This window comes from Hippocampus comes, unplaced genomic scaffold (assembly GCF_001891065.2).
Source record: "Hippocampus comes isolate QL1 unplaced genomic scaffold, H_comes_QL1_v1.1 scaffold269, whole genome shotgun sequence".
Taxonomy (NCBI): Eukaryota; Metazoa; Chordata; class Actinopteri; order Syngnathiformes; family Syngnathidae; genus Hippocampus; species Hippocampus comes.
The window spans coordinates 308,614-331,625 of NW_017805376.1; the positions used below are offsets into that span (position 1 = coordinate 308,614).

At 42.4% G+C, this 23,012-nt stretch overlaps 1 protein-coding gene across 3 annotated transcripts in view; it reads left to right on the forward strand.

Annotated features, from left to right (window-relative positions):
* The window catches only part of zswim8 (zinc finger, SWIM-type containing 8), a 179,613-nt gene that overhangs the window by 22,718 nt on the left and 133,883 nt on the right, over positions 1-23,012 (forward strand). For all 3 annotated transcript variants that reach the window (XM_019872083.1, XM_019872084.1, XM_019872085.1), the window contains exons 3-5: positions 662-756; positions 5,994-6,166; positions 15,391-15,498. In XM_019872083.1, the coding sequence (XP_019727642.1) occupies positions 662-756; positions 5,994-6,166; positions 15,391-15,498 (376 nt within the window). The remainder of the gene's footprint in view (positions 1-661; positions 757-5,993; positions 6,167-15,390; positions 15,499-23,012) is intronic.

Below are 23,012 nucleotides of genomic sequence, written 5' to 3' on the forward strand. Positions count from 1 at the left end.
ATATATATATATATATATATATATATATATATATATATATATATATATGCTTTCATTAACTGCTGAATTTGCTCTGACCCAAATAGATGACTGGCTGATCCATTTTTTAATCAACATTTAAGTTCACATTCTCAAATAATGACAGACTTTGAAATGCATCCTCAAATAAAATAAACTAATCATTGGAATCAGACATCTTTGATTTTTACAATCGCTTTGAATGCTTTGAGATCAAAACTAGGACAATTCGAGCGGGCTGAATAGACTATCCAGCTTCGTCAAAGGCAGAATTAAGCCAAAGACAAACTACATGAATGTAACCCAATTTTGAACTGACAAACGTAATGTCTCATAGCCGATTTTGAGTTATCTTGACGCATCGTAGCCTGTGCAGTATGACATAGTCAATGATTGGTCGTGAGAGATCTGGTGGTGTGGGGTAAGGGACTTGCTGCTTATGTATCAGCCACCCGCAGTGTTTCCCTCCATTCATGAATTTGCCACGTGCTTGAGACTGATGCTCTCTCCCTGCTCCCTAATCACTGCAAAGGCTATGCATTTTGACATGATAGCTCTCAAAACGTTTCAAGATATTTTAATTATCAACCAGGTGCTGCTTTTCAATTTTTTTTTTCCATCTGTCTTTTTCTTCTGATTGCAGATTGTATTCGTGCCTGGCAAATGGAAGTCCAGATGAGTTTCAACGTGGTGAGCAGTTGCACCGGATCAGAGCTGTGAAAGACCCTCTGCAAATCGGTGTGTTTAGCTGCCAGCTTTCACGCTCATGTAAAAAGTAAATTTTTGGGTTTCAGGTGAGCAAGGCCCAGTCAGCTCCTGCTCAGCTGTACAAATAAAGTACGGAAAATATACATGTTTGCACTATTGCAGGCTTCCTTATGGCTTCTGGGTACAAGAACTTCTGTTATAAGGAATCGATCGTTAATGTAATATAGTTGTAGAAAATTGAATGCATACGTTTTTTTCTGAGTTAGGGAATTTCCGTTTGACGGAGGTCCGTAGGGGGGAATCGTTACTGTATGTATGTGTGTGTGTGTGTGTGTGTGTGTGTGTGTTTCTTCTAATTTGTGTATATTTATATATTAATATGTATTTGTGTAGGACTCCTATACATGTGTAAAATGGGCAAAAATGGGCATTAAAAAAAACATTACTCATTTCTTGTACATCTTAGCATATTACTGCATGGACTCCCCCCCCCCACCAGATCTCTCACGACCAATCATTGACTATGTCATACTGCACAGGCTACGATGAAATTGCATCCCAAATTTCATAGTCTGAAGTCAATCGTACCGGAATTAGATTTTGTTTTTCCACTGTTGTGGGCGCAACAGAGCCATTTTTTCGAATAACTTTGACTTTAAAATCTCTGAATTTTCAACAATCCTAATGAGCTTGCAAAGTTTGACTTTTTCTGCACGTTTAGGCCCTCAAAAATGCCATTTATTGTGCAAAAAAAAAAAAGAATAAAAATAATTTATACAAAAACAATAGAGTAAGATTAAATGCAGGTTAACTTTGGAAATCATTTAATTAATTGTGACGTGACTGACAGACCTACTATACATGTACATCAGAGGCGATTGCTCTAAGACTGCAACGGAAGCTCAGCTTCCCCTAAAATGTCAAAAAATAAGTGATCAAATATATGTGTGCACATACAATTGTGTGTACATCTCATTGACTAAATATGCGCGACAACGCGCTCAACTTTTGTTCCAAATCAGCTTCTTATTACTGGTTACGACGTGACTCTCTTCTCATTCATTCATGCAGCTTCACTGTGCTTTAAACTTTGTGGATGCTGGGCGTCTAGAAAGTTCAGAGCCCGTTGTCCCAATGCATTGAAACGAGACAAGTCATTGGATAAATGCTGGTTTTGTCCTGCCCATCGGACGCTCAGTGTCTCTGGGAGTCTATGGACAGTAGGCTGTCTGCATGATGATTGGATGAACTCTCTGAGGCTGAATCTCTTTTTGATTGACAGCAAAATGAGCCAATCACCGATCTTTTGGTATAGGCATCCGTGGGAGCATTTTTCAATTCTCATTCTGCTCTGAGTTGAACTGGAGACTTCTAATCATTTTAGCGACACTCTCTTTGTTGAAAACAATTAGCGACAGATTAATCTTTTATTTCTGGTGTGTTTTATTGTAGTTGCTTGTGTTCGCAGACTGACTTATATCACCATAGTAAAGACCCTGGAAAAGACGCCTTGTTGGTTTGACAGTGTCACAGATCATTTTCTTGAAAAGGAACGGAGAGTAGAATACACGTATAAATAAACGGACACATTTTATGATGTAGGCCAAAATTGAGCTTCCCCTACTTGACAGACCAGCATGCGCCACTGATATACATACAGTATGTGCATATATGGACAGCGTGTATGTATGTTTTGGATGTGTGTGCATGTGTGTGTGTGTGTGTGTGTGTGTGTGTGTGTGTGTGTGTGTGTGTGTGTGTGCGTGTGCGTGTGTATGAATTTCCGATGGAAAATAATGGAAAATTTGCTTCCAACTTTAGCTTCGCTGAATGTTTTGCAGAGCAGACCTTTCTCACAAAAAAGAAAAAAAATCTCACCCAGTTTCATTATTGATTAATGTGCACTGTCCCAGTGAAATAAGAAAAAAATTGCACATATTCCGACAGACATTCCAACCTAAAAGAACCGAAGTTCATTTTTATTTTGGTTTGGGAAGTCGACGTATCGCAATCACTACCCGCTTGTTTCGCCATGATAAGCGGTTGTCATTAGCGTCACTTAGCTCCACCGCACTGTTATTCTTATGGATTATGTATGAGCAGAGCACATGCACAAGTACTGTCAATGCCATGATTGGCTACATAGCGTCATTGCATTGTATCGTATGATTGGCTGGACACCTGACTCTCTGAATTACACAGCAAAATGATGCAGAAATTTTTTTATATATTTAATTCATTTCAAGTGCATTCACTGCACTGGATAGGTTTTCTTGTGCTCTGAGTGTGTGCGACCAGTGCGCAGTTGCGCAGCTTATAGGGAACATTGCTCTCATATATCCTCCAGTTAAAAGATCGACAAAAACAACAATAAATATAAATTGTATGTCGATGTCTGTTTGTGTGGCCGCGTACAAAATGATTCAGTGTTTGTGGACCACTGGCTTAAAGAAATATCCACGTCTCTCAGCCAATCAAATGACAATGACTTCACGGCCCTTTTTAGCCTGGGTTCAACAACCAGGTTAGAAGTGGTTCTGAGCTGCTGCCAATCCATTGGAACCACACTCCCTTGGAAAATCTGTCATGGAAACGCGACGACACAGGGAGTGACCAGCCTGTTTCGGGGTAAAACGAGTACAATGAAAAAGGGGCTCATTACAGGCAATAACAAAACCATTACACAGACAATATCTTACTCCGGGGGCGCATCTTAAATGATACAGGGGTCCACAATTTTTTGCTCAGCACAACTGGGGCCAGGGGGCGTGGAGACAAAGACTCAAGTATTTCCTCACCCCATGTACCAAAAAAAAAAAAAGCCATTTTAAAATGGACACGATATCTGAATGTCGATTTTTTTTTTCATTAAATGATGTCATCACTTTTTCTTAATACAGTGATAATGTTACAGTTTACCCCCAGCGAGTCCCAGGGACTCGCTTATCAGAAAAGTATGATTCCCATTATGCATTTAGAGAGTCCCAAATTTCGAATTCTGAAATGGTCTACTTATTCAATTGCATATGATAATAACACAAACAACAACATATACATAAAATTATAAACAAATGCTGCAAAAATTTAAATAATTCAGTAGCAGGCCCGAGGATTTTGGAAATTCACGGAAACCGTTTTTCGGTTCTGTCGGATTACCCAATGGGAAACCACGGTTAAGTAATTTTGGGTTCCGTAAACGTTCATCACGGGAACCCATTTTTCTATTTTGACTAATATTCATAATCAAGAATTCTGAAACTCAAAAGTATAATGTTTGAAGGGTAAATGTTTGAAAAGTGCATTAACAATGAACATTACATCAGCAGCTGTGTACTCCAGGATTACAGTAATCCCTCATAATCCCTCGTTTATTTTCGGTTAATGGGGACCAAAACCACCCGCGATAAACGAAAATCCACGAAGTAGCGTCCAATTAACATAAACTGGTAAAAAAAACAACAATTTTTTTTTTTTTTTTTTAAAGTCCGCAAACGGTCCGCGAGAAGCTGCAAAAGAACAGCGAGTCACGTAGAGCGACATATACAGTACTGTACTCCATGTGTATTTATAAAAAAACAAAACAAAACATTTTTTTTTTGTGTTTGAAAAAATCCGCGATGCACTGAACCCGCGATAAACGAACCGCGAAGTAGCGAGGGATCACTATATTCAACAAAATAAATGGATCAAAATATGTTGTACTCATATGGCATCATGAATACAGCATACCACAAAATCAGAGTCTTTTTTCCAGTCTCACACTGCAAAGATTAATTTACTGGTAATCATTAATACAGGTAAGTATTGATGTGGCTTGACATCCTCTTCCCAAGACGATGCATGTGTAATCTACAATCAATTTGACGAAATAATCTAACACACGTCATCATTAGTTCTACCAACAGTTAACATTCGCATTACGACACCTTGTGACGAATGTTTTATTCATAAAGTTACCATGCTCTACAACCAGTAAATTATAGAATAACCAATACTGTTAAATCATATTTTTCATAGCGATTACCTTATAGATCCAATGACCAATTTGCCTCGTAAATGCGCACATAACATTATCTGTTCCATCCCCCCCAACACTGAAAACAAAACAAAACGAAAGTAAATTAGAAGAAACACACTCACACACCACACCACAAACACACATACAGGCACAGTGAAATCGCGTTGATCATACAGGAGAGATTTGATCGCGTACAGTCAACTCAATTTTTCGGTACCGTCAAAATGACGCTACAGAAACGACACGCTACCGGTAACGATCGTTACCGTGAAATCCTCAGGCCTGCCGTAGTTTTTTTTATTTTTATTTTTTGACTGAGAAATTTCCTTGCGTCCCAAAAACGCACATTATTTGGAACTGTGCGTCCCGCGGGAAAATTATGCGTCTAGGACGCGGGATGCAGAGGTAACGAGATGGCTGTTAATATATTTAATGCATTTGTAAAAGATGCATCCTTCAACAACAACAAATGGATGGAATGATCATTAAATAACGACGAAACGTGATTTTCTATTTTTCAATGCGAGGGGGTTCGTGCTTGATAATTACCATTCAAAAAAAATATATAAAACTGCTGACCAGAAAACCATTGTGGTCGTGTTTTGATCCCCATGAATACCCCCCTTCCGCACCAAAATAAAAATCAACTGACATTTTTAATATTAGTCCGCTTCTAATTTTCTCATGCATGTCATTTCAAAATCCCAAATTATTAAGCCTACACACATTGAGGTTTTGACTCAGTGCAAGTGCAACTAAGTCGACTATGGACAGTTAAAAACGTGGTTAACGGTTAAACCAGGATTGGGCCCATGCCGAGTCAATACCCATTTCCCGACCTGCCAGTCGTCAGTCAATCTCCGGGTGCATTCCTTCATTCACATTTACACTATTGGACAATTTAGAATCTTTAATTATACTAACATGCATGTTTTTGGAATACAAGAGGAAGCCAGAACTCCAAGAGAAATTCCACTCAAGTAGAGGTAAACATGTTAACTTCACTGATGAATGTGGGAGCAGAGTCAATCCTCTTCTTACTTCTGAATTATGAGGCACATGTTAAATAATGTGTACTACTGTGCCCCTTTTTTTTTTTTTTTTTAAATACAAACATTTAATTCCATGGTGTGTTCCTTTTTGTTAGTGTAACTCTATTTGGTGTGTCCATTTCATGGATATTAGGTTTCTGAAGACACAAACTTTTAAGTGCACAATGTATATGTCTTGTGTTTGTAATTTCTGTCAGGGTTCCATCTCAGTGCAACTGTCGTACCCAGTCAGGCAGGGCAATCAAAAGGCACCTACAACGTGGCAGCAATGTTTGATCGCTGCCGCATCACCTCCTGCAGTTGTACATGTGGTGCTGGGGCAAAATGGTGTGCCCATGTCGTGGCGCTCTGTCTCTTCAGGATTCACAATGTAAGTAATAAAACCATAATTGACGTGATAACTGACTTGTTATATTTCATGATACAAAAAGGAAGCATGTTTACAATGATAATAACTGATAACCTTGTCAGTGTGTATGATTATGCAATTCATAAGATCAGAACCTTTGTGTTGATTTCAGTCATCCAGGTCACGGTATCTGTGAAAGTTGAATTTTGGCAACTGGACTATGTTTGGGTTTTCAACATTCAATCCAAAAGGCTTCCTAAAGATCTCAAAATGTTGATTGCGGCAAACAAAACATTCAGTTAAGGGCACCAGCAGTCTAGTCGGGACCGCTTGAATTGTTTGTTCATTTATTTTACATTAATTCGGTTCAATCTCAAAAATAAACCATGGCTTTTTTTTCTCAATTTTTAAAACATCTTCAGTTGACTTACTTTTTACATTTTCACATGATTATAATTTATACAAAACGGATTGTCTCCTTGTCTTAATATTTTGTTGACTTCACACAAGCAATTTATTTAAACGACCAGTGAGAGGGAAGCATCTTTCAACGGGTATTGGTCCATTCCAAAACACTGTTCCCAGTTTTATCCATTTGTGGATAATGGCTCTGACATTGGTTTGCTGAAGCCCCGGAGTCTTTCAAATGGCTTTGGAACCTTTTCCAGTTTGATAGATTTCAGCAACATTTTTTACTCATTCTTCTTAAATTTCTTTGGATTGTGGCATGATGCATTTTTTTCTTGAGATCTTACAGCCTACTTCACTTTGTCTGACATATTCTATTGATGTGATTTCTTAATTTAAGTAATGTGGTTAAATTGAACTCAACTTTCCCAAAACTATGTTGTTAGTTTGTGATTTAACAAGGGGGTGTGGGGGCAATTACTTTTTCACATCGGGACAGGTAGTCTACAATTTTTTTCATGCCTTCATAAATTAAATTGTCATTTAGAAACTGCATATTGCATTTCCTTGGGTAATTTCTGTGTGATATTAGAATTGGTTTGATGTAGTGAAACCTTTGTACGTGATAAATATGAAAAGGGGCAAAACCCTATTTCACAGCACTCTATCGAAGAGACACTTATGTAGTTTCGGGAAGTATGTTCAGTAAAGTGTTCTATGATATGCTCTATCTGCTGGCCTACAATTTTCTTTCTTGAGCGTCACAATAACATGAATTTCACTGCTCAAGAGTCATGACGGTGCTGTCGAGAGCAAAAATGACAATGATGCGATGGAGAGGTCAAGAAAATACTGGAGCATGAGAAGCAAACAAGGTCAATAATCTGACAGAGACTTGGCACTAAGGGAGTCCTGAAATACATGTCTAACTTGATGAAAACATTGACAGGAGATGTGCACGCTGGAGGGAGGGCCCTCCTCTGCCACCTGCTGGAGACACACAAGAACACAATCATTAAACTTTTATCTTGGATATTGAAACTTTTTCGGTGAAGCACCCATAGTTTCTTGACAAACTGATAAAATTGGTTCCAACAATTTTTCCATCATCCGCTCCCCTTCTGAATCTCATTGCAGCTTTCTTCGAAACCTCTCACCCTAACTTGTAGTTCATGAGAATTATGTTGCAGACTGTGGTTTTGATTTTCTAATCACATCTGTTTCTTCTATTTATTTTTTTTTTCACTATCTAAAGATTGTCTTTGTGTTTGCGGTAGTTTAATATGTATTCCTCTATTTGTATTTTTCCAAAGATTGTGTGTTGTTTAATCATCTGTGATGCTGATTGCTCTGATCAATAATGGGGGTTCCAGGGACGCAGTCGGTACCTAACTGTGTCTCCTAGTTTCCCCTTCTATAATTTGTGTACTAACATTACTCTGTCTCGGTTCCCCATTTAGGGGTCCGGTTTCCTTATCCTCCTGTCTGTGATACAGGAGTCTCCTTTCCTCATCCCTAGCCTTTTACTCTGTGTCTTTTAATTGTTTTTTTCTTTTTTGCCATGATCTCTGACTCGGGCTATTGCAAGCCATGTTTTTGCTTGTTCCCAACCATTTTTCTTTCTTTTTTCCTCTTTCATTCATTCTTGCCACATCATGGTCATTCATTTTCCGAACCGCTTTATCCTCACGAGGGCCGTGGTGCTGGACCCCATCCCAGCTGTCGTCGGGCAGTAGGCGGGGGACACCCTGAACTGGTTGCCAGCCAATCGCAGGGCACACAGAAACGAACAACCATTCGTGCTCACACTCAAACCTACGGACAATTTGGAGCTTTCAATCAGCCTGCCATGCATGATTTTGGAATGTGGGAGGAAACCGGAGGACCCGGAGAAAAGCCACGCAAGCACGGGGAGAACATGCAAACTCCACATAGGAAGGCCAGAGCTGGAATCAAACCCGGAACCTCTGCACTGTGAAGTCGACGTGCTAACCACTCGATTACCGGGCCGCTTTTCCTCTTTCTTTTCCGTTTAATGTGCATATTACGTGCACTATTAATTCACCTGTTAATCCAAATTCTGTTATCCAATAATTTCGCAGTTCTATAGCACCCATGTTTTGATTCAACATATTTCCAATCTTTACATTTTAAGCATTGTTTTGGATCTTTTTATTCGGTCCCCTACTTTGTTTTCCCCCATTTTCTCCCAATTTGGTCAGTCCGTTTTAGCCATTGACTGATTTATTTTCTCACCAGTGGAGTGATAAATTCTACAGTGGTGTTTTTCCTTTCACTTTTTCAATTGAAAAGCTGAGATACCTTGCCTACTGCTTCTACTTAAGTTTCTCTCACTTATGTGGCTATCTTAGACTACCCAGTCAGCAAAATTGGTCTGGTCCAGCTCTGGGCCTCATACACTGGAAAACTGCACTTTTCTTTATTTAACAGTGAACACGGAGTCCAAACTGGGATGCAGCTTGCTCTTAAATGGCATGTTTCCATACATCAAATTGTTGTGCTCTGCATGCCCTCTTTTCTTCTCATCCTCTCCTTCCTGTCATCATCCCTATGGCCAGATGTAGCCATCTTTTGATTGTGACATCAATTTTCTGGTCTGTGGCCCAAGATGTTAGGCGGTTAGGTCTCACAGCGGCTGTAAGAACTGTAAGAAAACAAGGATGGACAGTGTCTTAGGAAAACAAACATTTTTTACATGTCATTACCAATGAATGGTCAGTAAAAATAACCCTTGAAGTTTCTTAAAGTAGGTGTGACACTGTGGGGTGGAATATTTGCCACTGAAAATTAAATGTGAATAGCTTGTACCAAATTTGAATTACATAATTTGAAGTTAAGTGGCTCGGATAATGGATGAATTTGCATATTTTAATTGGAATCATATTGCATAAGTGAATCTGAATTGTACCGTTTGAATAAGATAAGAAAACCTTTCTTACTCTCACAATGGAGAAATTCCCGATTCACAGCAACGAAGTTATGAAAGGAAGAAGTAGAAGAACAAAGTATAGGAGCTGCTGTAAAGGCAGCCACTCTCGCGGTGACAGCTTGAAGTAAAAATAACAAAATAATACAACACATAAGACACAGACAGTCGTGCAATCTTAACCACTTTTCTGCATCCGCTTTGTTGTATAAAGCAGTTATAGATGAAAGAGGAGAGGATTAAAGTGTCCTTTCACCAGTGGATCAGGGATGTCACGCTGAAAATGTGCACGCGTCTGCTGCAAGCTTTTGAAAGCAAACACGAAGCTGTAGCGTCCATTGACGAAAAGAGATTTGCTCACATCGCCTGTCCCAATGTAATCTGCTTCAATTCCAAGCCGCGGCTCCCAGTTCCACTTATGCATCTTCTCATGCAATTTCTTCTCATTGTCGGCTCCTCAAGCCACGCACCATCCAGCCGCAGACTGTCCAACAGCACTGACCTCTCCGCTGAACAAAGCGGGGTTGTGAAAATTGCTGCCCATTACAGGCGCAAAAAAACACAAGCGCTGTCCAGCAATGACAGTCAAATGACACTGACATTCCTCCCAATCAAAAACAGTGCTGGTATACCTGTGCTGCCGAGAAGGCGCAACTACCAAGCACCGAGTCTCCTCCTTGATGAATGTCATGGCCAAAAAAATGCTGAAAAACAATCAAACCAACAATTTGAAAAGGATAGATTTTTTTCCTTTGAAACTGTATTTGATCCTCACTGAAATAAAATTCTCTTTATTCTTTAAAACTGTATTTGATCCTCATGGAAAATTACATTCTGTTTAAGATAAGAAAACCTTTAATCGTCTCTTTATTTTCATTTTCAGTATGACTAAAATAAAACTTTTGATTTCAATGTCAGATTTTTTTTTAAATTCAGGTAATAATTTTTAAATTAACTTTAGGACCAAGTATGAAGTTTCCAGTTCGTATCCCAGCAAACTGAAATCAAAATGAATTCCATTGTATTTCAGTGAAGAAAGGGTTATTTTTTTTTTATCTTGCCCGAAATCCCTGGCAGCTTCTCTGACTGTACAATCGCCTGCATTTTTACTAAACTCAACTGACAATTTTAGGAAAAAATACATGTAAATAACCCTTAAGTTGTAGCACAATATATTTTCATGTTTCAGTTTGCCACCATAATGAAATCATTCTTCTTGCTTTTTCCTTTTTTTTCTTCTTCTTAATTGGCGAGTGGCAGCTAACGCTCGCGTTGCATCACCACCTGCTGTGTCGGAGTATAGCAATACATGACTGTTGTATAGTAAAGTAGGTACGAGGAAAAAAACAAAAAACCCCAAAATTCAATATTTGTACCTTATTTCGCTGACGTCAGTCGACTTCATCATAATCTTACTTGACCATGTTTAATTTGTGTGTGTGCACGAGCGAGCGTGCACAAGCATGAATTTGTCAATGTGTGTGCATGCACGTGTGTGATGAATAGAATTCTGCATAAGTCTGCGATGTAAAACAAAGCTGCGTGTAGAAAAAAAAAAATCTGATACTGCATTTCAGGATGGCACAATACTGACTGTCCATATATGGCCCAGAGTTGTAAATTGATTTCTGGGCCACATACTTTACTCAACAAATGGCCCACATCTTGTTTGCCAGAGTCAAGGCAATGCCTCCTTTGCCACTCCTGAGCCATGTTCGGCCCACATGCCTTACGCCAGTGCCGACGCAATGCCACCTGTGCCAGCTTCATGCTGAATGTGGGCCAAATGTCTTTGCTATCTGGTTTGTTAGAACACTTCTAAAAGGGTGGGGGGAAACATACGCTATGTATTCCTAATCATTTGGTGGAGTCATGCTGATGGTTGTGATAGAAACTGCAACTAACGACAGTTTCACTGGCAACACCCTAGCACCACATTTGTTGAACCAAAAAAAAAAACATGAATTGAATCTGTCAGACAAAGTGAAGGAGGCAACAAGATCACAGGAAAAAACCACATCATGCCACGATCCAAAGAAATTTGAGAAGAAATTAGAAAAAAAAATTGAAATCTATTGTCTGAACAAGGTTACAAAGCCATTTCCAAGACTCTGGGGCTCCAGCCAACCACTGTCAGAGCCATTATTCACAAATGGGGAACACTTGAAACAGTGGCAAACATTCCAAGGTGTGGTCGTCCAGCTAAAATTACTCCAAGAGTGTGATGACGACTCATCCAGGAGGTTGCAAAAGAACCTCGAACAACATCCGAAGAGCTCCAGACCTTGCTGACATCAGTTTGGATCACTGTTCACCACTCTACCATAAGAAAGTCACTGGCCAAAAATGGCATCCATTGGAGTGTTCCCAGGCGAAAAACATTGCCGTCCAAAAAGAACACAAAGGCTCACCTCAGAGGGATCACACTCCTCAGCCTCCCTGGTAAGGTCTATTCAGGGGTGCTGGAGAGGAGGGTCCGTCGGGAAGTCGAGCCTCAGATTGAAGAGGAGCAGTGTGGTTTTCGTCCTGGCCGTGGAACTGTGGACCAGCTCTACACCCTTAGCAGGGTCCTCGAGGGTACGTGGGAACTTGCCCAACCAGTCTACATGTGTTTTGTGGACTTGGAGAAGGCATTTGACCGTGTCCCTCGGGGAGTTCTGTGGGGGGTGCTTCGGGAGTATGGGGTACCGAGCCCCCTGATACGGGCTGTTCGGTCCCTATGCTGCCGATGTCAGAGTTTGGTTCGCATTGCCGGCAATAAGTCGGAATCGTTTCCAGTGAGGGTTGGACTCCGCCAAGGCTGTCCTTTGTCGCCGATTCTGTTCATCACCTTTATGGACAGAATTTCTAGGCACAGCCGAAGCGTTGAAGGGGTCCATTTTGGTGGCCTCAGTATTGCATCTCTGCTTTTTGCATATGATGTGGTACTGTTGGCTCCTTCAAGCAGGGCTCTCCAACTCTCACTGGAGCGTTTCGCAGCCGTGGCCGACTTCCGCATGCCTGTCGTCACTCACGTCCACCTTTTCTCTATATAAACAGCGTGTTGGCCAGAGGTGCTCTCAGTCAGGCTTTGGAACTCTGCGCATACACAACACGCACCGCATTATAAGGCGTCCTGTCCATTTTGGATAGAATTTAAGACTTTTATTGGCGCTTTATAGTCGTGAAAATACGGTATTTAAATCTATGAGTCTGGAAAAAGTTACAAATCCATTTCCAAGACTCTGGGGCTTCAGCACACCAATGTCAGAGACATGATCCACAAATGGATAAAACTGGGAAGAGTGTCAAACATTCCCAGGATTTGGCAACCAGCTAAAATTGACGATGACTCATCCAGGAGGTTGCAAAAGAACCTAGAACACCCAAAGAACTCGAAAGAACTCCAGACCTCGCTGGCCTCAAAGCACGTCAGTGTACACGACTCTACGACTCTACCCTAAAAAAGGCATCGGCCAAAAATGGCATCCATGGGAGAGCTCCCAGGAGAAAACCACTGCTGTCCAAAAAGAACTATGAGGCTCATCTCACATTTGCCAAAAGACATTTTGGTGATCCTCAAATTGTGCAGTGGAATCATGAGTCAAAAATTGAACTTTTTGGAAGATGTGCAGCCCATTAACACCTGGCATTAAAATGGCACAGCATTTGATAAAAACAACATTATGCCAACGATCAAGTATGGTGGTGGCAGTGTGATGGTCTGGAGCTGTTTTGTTATGTCAGGACTAGGGCAACTTGCCGTGATTGACGGAACAATGAATCCTGCTGTCTACCAGAAAATCCTGAAGAACGTCCGGCCATCAGTTCGTGCCCTCAAACTCATGCGCCCTTGGATCATGCAGCAGGCCAATGATCCGAAACACACCAGCAAGTCCACCTTTGAATGGCAAAAATAAAATTAAAAAAAAAAAAAAAAAAAAAGGTTTTTGAGTTGTCATGTCAATGTCCTGATTTAAATTCAATTGAGAGGTTGTGGTGTGACCTTAAATGGGCAGTTCATGCTAGAAAACCCTCCAATATGGCGGGGGTAAAGCAATTTTCTGAAGAGTGGGCCAAAATTCCTCCACAGCGATGTGAAAGACTCATCATGAATTATCGCAAATGCTTGATTTCAGTTATTGCTGCCAAGGTTGGCACAACCGATTACTAGGTTCAGGGGACAATTACTTTTTCAAAGAGGGTCAGAAAGGTTTGGAGGGTTTTTTTTTTGTGCCTTATTAAATTGAATTGTCATTTGAAAAATGCATTTTGTATGTTCTTGGGTTGTCTCCGTGTGACATTGAAATTGGTTTGAGAACTGAAATCCTTGTGTGTGATAAATATGCAAATAACACAGTAATCAGGAAGGGGGCAAACCATTTTTTCACAGCATTGCTTGCTGACATGTTCTGCAATTATGACGTATTATGGTTGCTGCCCACATTGGTGCCCTCTGTCGAGCAGAGAAAAACAATTGCAAATTGCTTCAAGCATTAGCGAAAAGGAGTCAAAATTCCCCACTGCGAATTTAGGAGTAATTAAAGGGGAACAAAGATAATGTATTTTCCAAAGAACTGAAGAAACAGTGGGAGGATGTGGTAGCAAAAATTCGCCTTCCCCAAAGATCGGAGGCTTTCCTCTACTCTTGTGAGTCTGGCTATAAACAGCAGTTAAAATCAAATGCACTTCCAACCATAGCTCCTTACAGGCAGCCTCAACCAGGGATGAGCGAAAAACAGCCTAAACACGCGCGAGACAGGAGCCGTTGGACACATAACTGGACCCCGCTTCCTCAGTAGCTCCAGCTTTGGACGACCTGTGGCCACCGGACACTGAATTCGCAATGGAGGAAATGAACACTAATCGCCAATCTAGCAGCCATAACATCTGTCATGCAGATATGTGTCCAACTCCTACATTTCACCCTGAAAAGAGTCCAACTACCTTATTACAAGTTTGATGACACCTGTGATGCTAATCAGGCCTTTCCTACTACTGCCTCTCCTCTCTCTTGGAGACCCCCTCTCTGCTTGAAGAGGGGGTCTAGGTTCGGGTGACTCAATCTGAGCCTTTTTCTGTCTGTATTCTGCACCGGCTAACCAGGATAAGATCTGTGTTTGACCACTCCCCTGGAGGCATCTACTTGCGGCACTTCAATTCATGAAATGAACCCCAAATTGTACATCTCCACATTCTGTCTTAAATGCTGTCCATGCGGCATCCATTGTAGCCTGGTCACCCTCTATTTGTGGTGCCTTCTCAGTGTTTCTTCATTTTTCTCAAAATGGGTTTTCTTTGCCCCGGCTGTGGAGTTGGGATTAGAATATGTTCCTTTTTTTAACTGTGGATTTTTAAGATGAGATAAAAAAACGTTATTTGTCTCACAATGGAGAAATTCCCAACCCTGACCAGCAGACTATGCCATAATGAATGGCTGAGGCCACCACAGAGTCATAGAAGGTCTTAAGGAGTGACCACTGAACTCCAAAAGACCTCACTTTTCTGAGCAGGAAGAGCCGGCTCTGCGCCTTTCTGATCAGAGCGTCCGTGATGGTAGACCAGTTTAGTTTATTGTTGAGACGAACACCCAGGTACTTGTAGGAGGTCACCCTCTCTATGTCCGTACCCTGAATGTTCATTACTTAGTGATTGCACCTTTGTGATTCATTTGGTTTTCTTAAATGTGTCAGGAGTGTGATTTTTGACCAGATGTAAATACAAAGTAGACAAAGAAGAGGCATCTGAGCCATTGAGGGTGAAAGACCTGTCAAGCTCATTTGGTTCTTTATTTTTACCTTGTCATGTGTCACAATACACTGTTGCTGTTGTTTTTATTACGCGGTATTACTTTGGATTCTGTTTTAATTGTAATGTTTTCCGGTTCTTGAGAGTTCTGCTTTCTCTACAGGCCTCAGCTGTCTGTCTGAGGGCCCCAGTGTCAGAGTCTTTGTCCAGGCTTCAGAGGGATCAGCTCCAGAAATTTGCCCAGTATCTCATTAGTGAGCTACCTCAACAGGTATGGTTTTTTTTTTCTCATAAAATCTATGTTTTTAAAAAACCACTAACTGAACAATTCATGTGAAATCAAATAAAACTCCAATTGCTGGGTTGCAAACTAGTACCAACAGCTCTCTGGTTTCCAGCAGAGGTGGGGAACTTTTTTTTCATTCTGGGATAAATGAGAGTTCTTCAAAGGCCACACAAAATTAATGAACACAAATGATCTTTTTCCCCCTTTGAGGAGCAGTTTTGCCCATCAATGATGTCATTTGAGGAGCAAAATTCTAATTTGAGGAGATCCTGAAAAAAGGGTTTTATGACACCATAAAAATAAAACAACCTATTACCCAGGGAGCTGAATGTAATATTCATTCATTCATTGATTCATTTTCCGATCCGCTTATCCTCACAAGGGTCGTGGGGTGTGCTGGAGCATATCTCAGCTGTCTTTGGGCAGTAGGCAGGGGACACCCTGAACCGGTTGCCAGCCAATCGCAGGGCACACAGACGAACAACCATCCACGCTCACACTCACACCTGGGGACAATCTTGAGTGTTCAATCAGCCTGCCATGCATGTTTTTGGAATGTGGAAGTAAACCGGACTACCCGCAGGCATGGGGAGAACATGCAAACTCCACACAGGGAGGCCGGACTGAATGTAATAATAATAATAATAATAAATACACTTGCGATGCGAGGGTCCGGTCTCAATCGGCGGGGTCGTCACAGTGCGGAGAGCCGATCAGCTTCACCAGGGCCTGTCAATGACCACGGTCATGAGCCAGGTCTGCTGCATCCTCCAGGGTAAGCCCCTGGTGCTGGAGATCCTCCCTGATGACATCAAGCCATCTCATGTGGGGTCTGCCGCGTGGCCTTTTCCAGCTGGCTGTAGCTGGGTCGAATGAAAAGATGGCACTAGTGGGGTGTTCCAGGGGTAATCGGAAGAGATGTCCAAGCCAACGGATGCTGCTCTGGGCGGCCAGTCGAGATGCGGGAGGCTGAAGAGTATGTTTTCTGAGGTCTGAATTGGTAACATGGAGTTGCCAGCTGATGTTCATGATGGTTCTGAGTGACCTACTGTCAAAGCTATCGATCCTCTTAGCCAGGGTCTTGTTTAAAGGCCAGGATTCTGAACCATACAAGAGAATGAGAAGAACTGCTGCATTATAGATGCGCATCTTGGTCTTTTGGGATACTAAGTGGTGGCGCCAGAAGGGCCGCCATAGCGACTGCATAGCTGCAGCCGCGAGGCCGCATCTGCGGTCGATCTCCGGCTTGAGATCAGCGTTGCTTGTTATGGTGGAACCCAGGTCGATGATGGAATTGACGAATTGCACTTCGTCTGAGCCAAAAAACGGGGGAAGAGTGGGGTCCGTCACCAATATACATAAGGTATATGTTCTGCCAGCTTACTTGGAGGCCCAGCTTTGCTGCTTCTGTATGGCATATGGAGAGAGCACTGCTGAGGTGTTGGAGGGTGTTGCTGAACAGGATGGTGTCATCAGCGTATTCAAGGTCGGTCAGGTGGATGTTGCCAAATGACACGCCTGAGACTTGCTCCCGGACTCGGATCGTGAGGTGGTCAATGACACAGTTAAAAAGGTGGAGCGGCCACTCAGCCCTGTCTGACCCCACTGTTAATGGGGAACCACTTTGAGTTCTTACCATTCACACAAACACAGATCCCTGAGTTGTTGTAGAGTTGCTGGAACAACGTGGTTATTTTGGGTGGAACTCCGAGGTACTTCAGGATGTTCCAAAGGGAGAGGTGGTCAACTGTGTCAAAGGCAGCTTTAAAATCTATGAAAGCCATAAAGAGATACTGGTCCTTTCGAAACTCTCTGACCTTCTCAACAACGAGTTGAAGAGCGGAGACGTGGTCAATAGTGGACCTGTTGAGGTCAGCGGTGGCTTCGAATGGCAGGAAGAGCATGAGTGAGAACGATACGGGTGAACAGTTTTGCAGGTATGGAAAGCAGTGTGATGCCTTGGTAGTTGCTCCAGAGTAGATTGTCGCCTTTCTGCTTCCAGGATGGCAGGATGATGCCCAGGGTCCAGTCTGTGGGGGGCTGTTCTGCCACCCACACGTGGTTAATGATGTGGGTGAGCTACTAGGCCATGGAGTCACCACCTTCTTTGAGCAGCTCTGCAGTGATGGCACAGATTCCAGGTGCCTTGTGATTTTTGAGTGTTTTTATTGCTACTCTGACCTAATCAATTGTAACTGGGTCAGTTTTGCAGGTAGGGTTGGGGGTAGCGGAGTTGGCAGCAGTAACCAGACAGTGGTCGGTAGGGACTGGAAGATGATGAAGGAGGTGGCGGGAGTGCTCTTTCCAGCCTTCAAGGCAGTCGATTTCTATGGTGATGCGATTTCCACTGGCATCCTTCACGAGGGTGGTCTTGATGCGTGGTCCAATATGGGCATGCTAAAGACCTTTCTGAGGTCATTGCTCTGTGTTGCTGATTCCAGGCATTCGTCCTCTTCCCTCCAGTACTTCTCCCTGTCAGCTGCAATTGCTGCATTACGTGCTGCATTCAGCCTCCGGTGGTACTCTGTCATATCACCGTGGAGACGAGCCTCACAGTGGTGGTCAATGATGTCGAGGGTCAGCTGTGAGATCCATGGTTGTTTGGGAAGAGATCTTGAATGGTTGACCTTTGGTTTGAAAGTCTCCCAGTCCGCAATATCATCATTGGCCAGGGCAGTGAAGGCATTGGTGATGGAGTGGCAATATGCAGAGGCGGTGGTGGGGTCACGGAGTCTGAAAGACATGAAGCGTGGCTGCGGCCTGGTAGATGTGTCTGCTTAGATTTTTATTAGCAGCTGGGCAACCAACAGGTGGTGGTCTGTGTTACCCAGCTGTGCTCCTCTTAAGACCCTGCAGTTGGTGACGGAGGATCGCCAACGGCGGGAGATGATGATGTGATCAATCACCTACCGGGTTCTTCCATCAGGATTATACCAGGTCCAGTGATGGATCTGCGTGCAGGGGAACCAGGTGTCGATGCAGAGGTTGTTTGAATGGCAGAGGAGAAGCAGACGTTTGCCATTATCGTTCATAGTGTTGTCAGCAAAGGTGGTGCCAATGGGTTGTGTGGGGGTTTGGTGAGATGGTCCTTCTCTGCAGGAGGAAGAGAATTTTGCACTGGCGTTGGTGAGAATGATGATAGTGTTATGAGGTGGAGCTTTACAAATGACCTGTTGGAGTTGGTTGAAGACGGTGTCCTTGACTGTGTCATTGACGACATCTGTGGGGGTGTAAGCAACAATCACTGTCATCTTGCCATGTCGGTGGAGGAACCGTGCAGACAGGAGACGATCGATCATTAATTGCGATCCAACTGATGAGTGATCGGTGTGTGTTTGGACATGGCCAGCGCAACTCCATGGGGGCCCGTTCGGATTTCAGGGCCACTCCATATAAAGCAGTGTTCTCCTGCTGTAATTTTGCCGCTGCCTTGACTCATAGAGACCCGCCATGGTGATTTTGTAACGAGAGAGCTTCAGGGACAGCAGTGAAGCTGCTCCAGCGCGGAGAAGCGTTCGGACGTTCTATGTGGCAATGCGCATCTCGAGGCGCAGGTCAATCCATACTCGTTGGTCGCGGGCGTTCCTAGGTTTAGTACTGGTTTGGGCAATCCGGTTCTCCCTTGGCAGGCCGGTCTTCCGGGGAGGTTCCAGACTAACAAGGTCCTGGTGGTGTGTCGATACGCCGTTAAGATGGCATCCCCATCATCCGACTATCTTGCAGAAGGCCAACAACCAACTCAGGAGAAATTTATATTGTTGCAAAACCAATCAGAAGAAACTGGCTGAATGTAAGGCGACATATTAAATATTTGTGACTATCTAACTGAAAATTGTTTGGAATAATTATGTATTCAAGGTCGGCCCAGTGGGCCAGTGGTTAGCGCGTCGACCTCACAGTGCAGAGGTACCGGGTTCAATTCCAGCTCCGGCCTCCCTGTGTGGAGTTTGCATGTTCCCCCGGGCTTGCATGGGTTTTCTCCGGGTACTCCGGTTTCCTCCCACATTCCAAAAACATGCATGGCAGGCTGATTGAACACTCAAAAATTGTCCCTAGGTGGGAGTGTGAGCGCGAATGGTTGTTCGTCTCTGTGTGCCCTGCGATTGGCTGGCAACTGGTTCAGGGTGTCCCCAGCCTACTGCCTGAAGACAGCTAGGATGTGCTCCAACACCCCCTGCGACCTTGTAGGGATAAGCGGGTCGGAAAATGAATGAATGAATGAATAATTATGTTTTCAAATAAACTTATTTCTTTATACCGGACAATTTCCTTCAGAAATGGCTCATTGGTCACATTTTACAGAGCAGTGAACTATATTAACTTTTTTCCTAAACATTTGTACATTTTTTTTGTAAAAACATTTTAATTCATTCATTCATTCATTCATTCTGCAAACTGCGTATCCTCACTTGGGTCACTAGAATGGAGAGCCTATCACAGTTGTCTTTGGTCATGAGACAGGGTATACCCTGAACTGGTCATCAGCCAATCACAAAGAAACATTTTGACTGAGGCAATCTCTCTTTAAATTTAGCATTTCTTACATAAAAAAATATAAGGCATTTAAAAAAAAGGCATTGTCAGCCTTTCTGCACCTCACATTTTAGCATGCCACATAATACATTAGGTTCATGGCGGAAAAGTGACTACTTGAGGCCAAGCAAAGCATCTTGATGTACCTACCAAAAGGAAAAGCGCCATTTGAGTCCTACATGGATCATGTCATATAGTACCTTGTGACTACACTGAGCAAATCAAAACACAAAGTTCCCAAATGTGAGGTTTTCATATCCACAATGTGAAAATAAAAGCAGCTGAAATGGTAACATCTACCATTAAATTTTATTAAATAAACCGCTTATGGCTCAAAAACAAATGGGCCAAGTGTCCAATGTTTGTCTATTGGTTTAACCCTTACGTACCCCTAACTAATTGACAGCAGTTGTACACAAGTAACACTGGTCTCATTATCGATTAAAAATAAATATCTCCCATAACATTGCATTCGTAAATATTTATCATGGCATTATTGGAAAAGATTGTTCTATGGACCTGTCATTCAAAATGAGGCAATCTTAATTTTTCAATTTGTGCAAGGAATTGACTGAGATGTCAGTATTTTACACACAACCTAAAGTCACACATTGTTGAAACAAATTAAAAAATAAAATAAAAAACAATCAAACAAATGTGTTAAATATGACACATTAAACTACGGGTAATACAAACACATGACAAGGATGAATGTCCTTACAACTTCAATAATGAAATGCATGTTTTTAAAAAATAATATATTTACAGTTGACTCTCGATAGTCGCTGGAAATAGGGAACAAGCCAGCATGCGAATAGCTAAATTCTGTTGATAATTGACACCCATTTAAATGCAGGGGGGATATTATTTTATCCATCCATCCATCAATCCATTTTCTACCGCTTATCTGAGGTCGGGTCGTCCCTCTCCCCAGCTTCTTCCTATAGCTCTTCCCGAGAGATCCCGAGGGTTTTCCCGGCCAGCTGGGAAACATAGTCTCTCCAGCGTGTCCTGAGTTGTCCAAGGGGGCTCCTCCCAATGGTACATGCCCACAACACCTCACCAGGGAGGCGTGCAGAAGTCATCCAAATCAGTTGACCAAACCATCTCATCTGGTTCTTCTCAATGTGAAGGAATAGCGGCTCAACTATGTCTCCCTCCCAAATGACTGATCTTCTCACCCAATTTCTAACGGAGATCCCAGACACCCTGTGGAAAAAACTAATTTCAGCTGCCTGTATCCGATCTTGTTCTTTCAATTATGACCCACAGGTCATAACCATAGGTGAGAATAGGAACATAAATCAAGAGCTTCAGCTTTCAGATCAGCTCCTTCATCACCACGACCGACCGATACAAAGTCCTTCATCTCTGTAGATGCTGTACCAACCTGCCTGTCGATGTCGCGCGCCATCCTACCTTCACGCGGGTTATTTTATGCATTCAAAATTATTTTTATTAATCGACCGATTAATCGCTAATCTGTAATTTTTTTTCTCTACCAGAACTCTGCATCAGCCTCAAAAAACCTGTTTTGGCCAAGTCCGCTATTAATTTATGATTAATCTTCTCATTAATAACAGTAAATCTGTTAAAATGGTTCACTAGAAAAATTTAACGACAAACAGGCTCAGGAAATAGGGCAATTTTCTGAAATGCACAATTGTTAGTGGACAATAATCATAAATATTTGAAAATGTGGTTGTAAGTATTAGTAGGCTAAGATGAAATATAACTAACTGATTTCAAAAGCTGGATGAAGTGCCCAAAATGATAAAATTCACCTTTTGTCAAAATTGAACTAAAGTATATGGGTGGTTCGGGGGATGGCTGTCTATTGTTTTCCTTGGTCCCCCAATGACTAACTATGGCCCTGGGCTGAGCCAGTGACGTTGCAAGATGGCTGACAGCCAAAGTGTGATTATTAACTCGAGCATTGATGAAGGGGGGAGCTGGTAGTTACGAGAACAATGTCAATTGCACGATATGATGATACACTATAGCAGGGGTGGCCGACCCGTGGCTCGCGAGCCGCATGCGGCTCATTGGCTGGGTCAATGCGGCTCCCGGGCTTTCACACGACAATTGTTGAGAACGCCTCGGTGAGAGCGCTGCCATTCAAACAATGGTGCTTAAAACACAGAATGTACAGTGAAACTCCTCTACAACGAAATCATGTTTGCAGCAAGACATTTTTCACAACAGGGGTTTTTTCACTGTAGCAACTTTGATCTCAGATGTAAACACACACACGCACAAACACACACACACAAACGTATGTGTACATGCACACACAATCGTATGTGTACTCTTTATTTTTATTCCAATAGTGCATAAGTATGAGCACACACTTATTTGACACTTCATATTGTCAGTGTAGAAAGAAAAAAAGGGAAAGAAATTGCAAAATTTACGATCAGCATTCACTTTCACTTACATCAATTTCTTGGATAATGTCTTTCATTTTGCTTGCTCCGTCTTTCATTTTGATCACTTTTACCCTCTCTTCCAGCATCAGAGCTCTTCTTGTCTTTGCTGCTTGACATCCAAAGGTCCGTTTTGTAGCCATTTTAGCAATGCAACGTCCATGCTCGTCTGAATCTAACAATAATACTTTCTGGACCAAGTGGCTTTTCTTTCCACCATCTCACTGTCTCTAACTCGACCTCCCCTCGATCGCCACCCAAGACAGCGTTGCTCAGCTGATGTCATGCAATGAACTTTTAAGCCAGCCACGGGACGCTTCGTAGTCCTCGATGGCCATAGTTAGTTCTGGAAGGCTAAAAATCTCACGCTAACTGGAGCGCTTCTCTCTCATTAGCGCTCCAGTTAGCGTAAGGTTTTTAGCATGACAACAAGTAAAGCATTTTCGAGGAAAATACTTTACTTGTAATACGAAGAAACGTTCGTTTATTTAAATGTCCGTCAAGCCATAAGCAATTTACTCTGAGCAGCTAATCGGATGC